The sequence below is a fragment of the Dipodomys merriami genome, unplaced genomic scaffold (assembly GCF_024711535.1).
Source record: "Dipodomys merriami isolate MVZ:Mamm:240054 unplaced genomic scaffold, mDipMer1.0.p SCAF_26, whole genome shotgun sequence".
NCBI classification, from domain to species: domain Eukaryota; kingdom Metazoa; phylum Chordata; class Mammalia; order Rodentia; family Heteromyidae; genus Dipodomys; species Dipodomys merriami.
Genome location: NW_027204048.1, coordinates 18,292,988 through 18,300,000, shown reverse-complemented (window position 1 = coordinate 18,300,000; position 7,013 = coordinate 18,292,988). Strand labels below are relative to the sequence as shown.

At 54.8% G+C, this 7,013-nt stretch overlaps 1 protein-coding gene across 4 annotated transcripts in view; it reads left to right on the top strand.

The window, feature by feature from the left end:
* Window positions 1–7,013, top strand: part of Prune2 (prune homolog 2 with BCH domain) — a 215,175-nt gene that overhangs the window by 135,287 nt on the left and 72,875 nt on the right. For all 4 annotated transcript variants that reach the window (XM_070035781.1, XM_070035783.1, XM_070035782.1 and 1 more), the window contains exon 8: window positions 1–6,295. This exon is cut by the window's left edge and continues 261 nt beyond it. In XM_070035781.1, coding sequence (XP_069891882.1) covers window positions 1–6,295 — 6,295 coding nt within the window. The remainder of the gene's footprint in view (window positions 6,296–7,013) is intronic.

Below are 7,013 nucleotides of genomic sequence, written 5' to 3'. Positions count from 1 at the left end.
GTCGAGCCACAGCCCAGCTCGGTGAATTTCATAGAGAACCCTCCAGATCTCAACGACGCGAACCAAGCTCCAGTGGACGTCAGTGTCGACCTGGTTAGCCCGGACAGTGGCCTGGCGACCATTAGGAGCAGCCGTTCCTCCAAGGAGAGCTCCGTGTTCCTCAGTGACGATAGCCCAGTGGGCGAAGGTGTCGGCCCTCACCACAGCCTCCTCCCGGGTTTCGACTCGTACAGCCCCATCCCCGAAGGAGCCGTGGTAGAAGAGCACGCACGGTCTGGAGAACGCAACGAGCACTTTGACCTCTTCCACTTTGACCCAGCACCCATGGCTTCTGAGCAGTCTCAACCATCATCACCTTCTGCAGACTACTCCCCAGCAGACGACTTTCCCAACAGCGACTCCTCCGAAGGACAGCCCCCCGCTGGGCCGACAGAACTCGAAGAGGTGGGGGTCCACGCGTCCACGTATCCCTCCGACTTCCTCTTGTCACAGGAGGGTAAAGATGGCCTGGTTGAGTTTGATGAGGAGTTTGTTCAGAGACCAGAAAGCCTCAGGGATAACTCTGAAAGACATCTGAGCATCGCAGGTTTTAGGGGGGATGAATCACCTTCCTCAGACCGGCCGAAGAATATGGGAAAGAGGGTCCCACCAACTCCGATGAACAGCTTTGTGGAAAACTCACCACCCACCGAAGAGCCTGCCTCCCTCTATGCAGAAGATCTAACTCAAAAAGCCATGGACGCAGGGCGCCTGATGCCGCCGCAGACCCGTGTCCGGTGCAGCAGCTGGTGGGGTGGTTTGGACATTGACTCTAGAAACATGGCGGACGCGTGGAGTTCCAGTGAACAAGAGTCTGTCTTCCAGAGTCCCGAGTCATGGAAGGATCATAAACCTAGCCCCATTGATCGGAGAGCCTCCGATTCTGTATTTCAACCAAAGGAGCTTGAATTCCCCAAGTCAGATCCCTGGGAACCTGCATTTGCTCAGCCCGAACCGGGAAGCCTTGGTCCTCAAGACCAGGAGGAGGAAACTGGACCATTTGACGGCCTGAGCACTGAGAAGTCGCATTTGCCACAGGCTCCGCCCCAGGGAACAAACCACCTGATGGAAGGCTTTGCTGCTCTGTGGCATTCAGGCCACTCACCCACGGCCAGGCCCGAGCCTTGGGGAAATCCACCCCAGGCTGGGGGCCCCGCAGCCCCCGGGTCATTCCCTGCCTGGAGTGTGTTTGCTAAAGAAGATGATCCTGAAGCCTTGAAAAATACCTGGAATATTCACCCAACCACCGCAGAGACGTCGTCTGTGAGCGAGCCAACAGAGTGGGCCACGGCCAAAAGTGGATTTTCTTTTCCTTCGGGAGATCGACTCCCTAACCCCCTGAGTGCGGCAGATAACGTCGCAGCTCCCCAAGCGTGGGTCAGGAAAAACCCTGACTCCAGGGATCCTGTCTGCGTGTCTGGGAACCCCAGCTCTCCCCTGGAACAAACATGGAATAACCTGGAGCCGCTAAGGAAAGAGCCGAGTGGCGTAGCGGGTTCTCCAGCTCGGGGAAAGGCCTACGACGCGGTGGATTCCTGGAACCTCTTTGAGAGGAGTGCTCAGAAGGGCGGCCCGGAGGCCCTGGCTCCGTGGGAAGAGTCCTTCTTCTCCTATAAATGCTCTGATTACAGCGCCTCCAATGTGGGAGAGGATTCCGTGCCGTCCCCCTTGGACACCAACTACTCCACCTCTGACTCTTACACATCGCCAACGTTTGCTGGTGATGACAAAGACACTGGACACAAGCCCTGTGCTCAGGAGGAAGCGGCGGAGTCAAAAGATGTCCTCTGCCCCCCGGAGGAGGCTGAAGCCCCTGCCATGTCCCCCCAGCAGGCACCAAGAGATCGACTCCGTTCCGGGCCTGGGAACCTGGATATGTGGGCTGCGCCTCCGGCCGACGGCGGTCCCCAGGGACATGCCGTGGGTGAGGCAGATAAAGATTCACTCAGGACAGAGGAGTACCCGGATGCGAAGACCATCTCCCTGGAGGAGGAGGAGGACAAGGAGGAGGAGGAGGAGGAGGAGGACGAAGAGGAGGAGGAGGAGGGGGAAGAGGGGGAAAGCAACCCCTCCAGTTACGACGACCCCAGCATGATGCAGCTGTACAACGAAGCCAACCGCCAGCTCTCACTTCTGCACAGCAGCACCAACTCGAGGCACGCGGCCCCCGACGGCCTTGACACGTGGAACAGAGTCATTCTGGAGGACACGCAGTCCACGGCTACCATTTCAGACGTGGACAATGAGTTGGACTGGGATGACTGCAGTGGGGGCGTGGCGATTGCCGGCGATGGTCAGAAAGAAGGCTCTAGCGGAGAAAGGGTGGAACCAGAGACCCGGTTCTCAGTGAGACAGCTGGAACCCTGGGGCACAGACTATCAGGAAGCAAACCAGGCGGACTGGGAGCTTCGGGCCTCTGGAGAGCACCCCAGAGAGCCCGCTCCCGGTGACGGCCACACACTGAGTGAGAAGAGCGGGCAGTTCATTGCAGACAATATATGGGATTCGGTCATGAGCGACAAAGGCCTGTCATCACTGCGATCACCAGAGCCGGCAGGGACGAGGGCTCCGGCACCAAGCAAAGCTGCTCCTGAAAGCCCCACCCATTCCTCGGATGGGCCCAGCCAGTCAGCAGCACCAACAGCTCCTCCTGCCCACGATCCGCACCCGTGGACAGGAACTCTCCAGGCCCACGCCACATCCTTGACAGCCAGGCTTGAGACGCCAGGACGGTTTTCACCCGCAGATCCCTGGATAGTTCCCAGCGACGGCCAAAGCCAGGGTGAGGATGAAACCCTGGGAAGCTCCGGCTCAGAGCACCAGGACACAAACGAGGCCATAGGCTCGGGGTTGAGTAGCACCACGGAGATTTCTGGAGAAGGGTCTGGGGATCAGCCACTCTCCCCTCCAGAAACCTGCCTCGGATCAGGAAACATCAGCTCTCTTTCAGTTCATTGCAGTCCTCAAACTGAGGAAGCCGAGGAAGACCTGCACTATGAGAAAGGGTCTCTCGATAGCTTCCGTGGCGTTACTCAAATAGAGAGCTCTACCGGAAAGTTTCAGACAAACGAGACCGATGAAGAGCCCCTCATACCGCACAGAAATTCAGTTGAAACTACCGAAGTTTCCGGTGATAGGGGCTTAACAAAAAATGCAGCTTTATCTGAACCGGATGTGGAGAAAAGTGAAGAATGTAACATTCCAGAACCAGAGAGCATGGACAAAGAACTTGCTCACGAGTTTCCTCAAAGCCTCAGTGTCGGTGATGGCCCCCTGGACGGCGAGCTGAGGGGCAGTCGCACAGGCTCTGAGATGGCTCAGGATCTCCATGGTGAAGGGGTCGCAGGAAGCCTGCCACCAGCCAGTTTGTCTGGAAATCAGGACAGAGACAGCATTTCTAGTGAGTACACTCGTTCAAGTGCATCCAGTCCTGACCTAAATGATTCTTCAGCCGCTCTCTCTTCCTGGGGTCAGGGACTCAACAGTGAGCATCAAGTAGAGAATCCAGATAATAGTGCACAGATCTGCCCGGAATCTGAACTCAGTATCACTGGCGGCCAAGAAAAAGATGTTCCTGAAGTGAAGGACTTAGAGGAAAACAGAAGGGATGACTCTGAACGTAACTTGGGTCACAAGCTTTCCACATTTGCAGAGATTTGGACCGATTCAGTGGATGGTGATTCTTTATCCTCTCTATCCAGCCCAGAAACAGGCAAATATTCTGAATTTTCAAGTGTGTACCAGGAAAGAAATCCCATGGTGAGTCATCAGGAGAAAAACGAATGTGACATTGTACAGCCACAAGATGCCAGGGTCCCATCAGCCAGCTCAGCTTCCGAGGATGACAGCGTAGGCCGTGGAGAGCCAGTAGAGAAGGATGCCCATTGGATGGATACTCAAGTCACTCAGAGTGCATCCAGAGCTTGGGATTCACTGAATGAATCTAAGTTCTTGGTGACAGAGGCTCCCACGTCTGAGGAGTTTTCCGATTACATAAGCAGCTCAGAACCAATAGAGAAGGAGAACACGTTACACCCATTCTATAACAACCGACAGAGCAGCCCCGTTGGGTGGAATGTCTCGCCACACTCCGAGACTCATGTACAGATCACTGCGGTGAAGAAAGAGATGAGCTCTTCTCCATCTACAGGAAAGCCAGGAGATGATGTATGGCAACTGTCTCCCGGAAGTGAACCAAAGGACACTGACGATTCTGGACTGGAAATGCTTGGCTTCTCAGCTGAGAGCCGTGAGTGGTGGCATGCCCCTCCACAGGCAGGCAGAGCCGTTGAGAGCTCATTGGAAGGGAACGCGTCTGACTCCAGCTGTGGGGTAGAGATGAATACTTCAGTCTACCCGGATGTGGGGCCCTGGGGAGAACCCATTCGAGGTGACACTGAAGCCCTGGATACACACTGTACCAATCCTTTCAACGATCAGTTTCAGTCACCCTTCCTGGATAGTCCTGGGGAGAACTCCCACGAGGAGCTCTGGAACATCCAGCCAAAGCAGCCTGACCCGGATGCTCAGCAGTTTAGTCAGCTTGTAATACTGGACCACGTTAAAGAGAAGGACTTCAGAGAGCAAACCTTCTTGCCAGCTGCTGGTGATGAGCGCTCTCCTGAAACTCACACCCGAGAACCCTGTCAGGATACCGTGCTGTCTGTCTGGGAACAGAAAGACCCTGCATTGACTTACATGGATGAAACGGAACATACCTTTAATGAGGGCCAAGAAGCACATTGGTGGGAACAAGGAGAGTCGTATCTCGGTGAGATGACACCCGCAAGTATTGCCACAGACAATAACCCTGATGTTAGCTTCCCCTCAGAGTTGATCAGAGAATCGGGCTCTGAATGGGATAGCTCTGGTTCTCCCGAGGGATCCCAGGGTGCCTTCGCCCCAGACATTTTGCACGGTAACTTCCTGGCCTCAGCCTCACCTGACTTGTGGGTAGACGTCAAGCAGCCCTTCAGTGTCAAAGCTGACGGCGAGAATCCTGATATCCTCACTCACTGTGACCACGATGGCACCTCGCAGGCGTCCAGCAGCCCCGACATCTGTCACGATTCTGATGTAAAGCAGGAGGCAGAACAGCACCTGGGCGGGCACCTGGCACCCGAGACGCAATCCACTGAGTTTTATCTCACAGAGCAGAGGAGAAAGGAAGAGCCCCATTCAGAAGCTGGGCTGGACTCGGTCCCACGCGATTCAGAACGCTGTGCTGAAAAGACAGTCCCTCTGCCTCCGGCCAGTGATCAAGCAAACCCAAGCGACCCCCGGCAGCCTGCCTCTCGTGCAGGTTCTCCCGAACCTCCTGAAACCGGTAAGGATGACAACGCGGGGTTTAAAACATCAGGAGAAGAAGCCGGGCCAGACACGGCACCAGTCTTGGAACTGGTTGACACAACAGTCCCAAGGATTGAAAATGTGGGAACCGACGTGTTTGTGACCAATCAGGTGCCAGCGCTGGAAGGCAACTGCTCTTGGGCAGCAGAGGACTTTCCTCCTGGAAGTCACACAGGCGAGGGGGGCTCGTGTGCTGCGGAGCAAGCCTCGGCTCTGGAGAGAGCTGCTGCGGGGACCGGCACCTTGCTGGCCTCGGACGCCTGCCTGGATGTGAGCGAGGCCGCCTGCGACCACAGTTTCAGCAATGCCTCCGGCCTCAACACTTCCACGGGAACCATCGACGACATGAGTAAGTTGACATTATCGGAAGGCCATCCGGACACACCAGGGGACGGAGACGCGGAAAAGCAGGACATCTGCTCTTCTGAAGCCTCGTGGGGTGACTTTGAATACGACATCGTGGGCCAGAATATTGACGAGGACTTCATGAAAGAACCTGAACACTTCCGCTATGGGGGCGACCCTCCCTGGGAGGAAGATGCTCTGAAGCCATCACGGGCCCCGTACACGCCGCCCTTTGACTTATCCTACCTCGCTGAACCCACCCCGGCGGCTGAGACAGTGGAGGAAGCTGGCTCTCCAGCCGATGTGTCTCTGGGGAGCGAGGCAGCTGAGATGTTGCTTTCTGCCCTTCCTGACCAGAATGAGGGAAACCACGTGGAGGTCAGGAGTAGGCCGGCCGAGCACCAGAGGGTTGTGCTGCATATAGATGAGGACCCTGCCTCCCTTCCTTTGCCTGCAGGAAGAACGGGCTCCCACACTGAGTCATCCCCATCCAGTACTGGCTGGGATATGGAAGTGGATCGTTCTGATTCGCCAGCAGATGGAGACAGAGGGCCACGAAACGGTAAGAAACCACGCCCAAGAAACTCGCTTCCATCCAACTGGGGGCCATGTAAGAAGAGAGAACTGTATTTTTTTTTTTTTTTTTTTGGATGCGTGCCTAGCCGTGTTCTGTACAACACCACTACAATTTAATCAGAGATAGTTAATATATATCCCTGGTTGTGCATGTGAAAATTGAACAGCAGTGCAAATCAAAACATTTTATCAAAGGGCCTTTTTTTTTTTTTTTTTTTTTTAATGATCCTGGGGCTTGAACTCGGAGCCTTGGTGCTGTCCTTCAGCTTCTCTTGCTGAAGTTTAGTGCTCTACCACTTGAGCCACAGCTTTATTTCTGGCATTTGGGGAGTTGAATTGGAGTTAAGAGTTTCCTCAGACTTTCCTGCTGGGCTGGCTTTGACACCTGCCAGGGCTGGTGTGAAACGCCAGTGCTCAGATAAATTGCCTTTTTTTAGGTGAAGATTTGCAAAGATCACAGATTTCAATAAGGCACCCATGGCTTACACCTGAAATCCCAGCTGCTTGGGAGGCTAAGATCTGAGGATTTAGGTAGCCTGGGCAGAATGTACCACAAGACTTCTCTCCATTTAACCACCAGAAAACTGGAAGTGGCGCTGTGGCTCAAGCGGTAAAGCGCTAGCCTTGAGTTGAAAAGCTGAGGGACAGTGCCCAGGCCCCAGAGTTCAAGCCCCATGACTGACAAAAATAAATAGTTTTTTTTT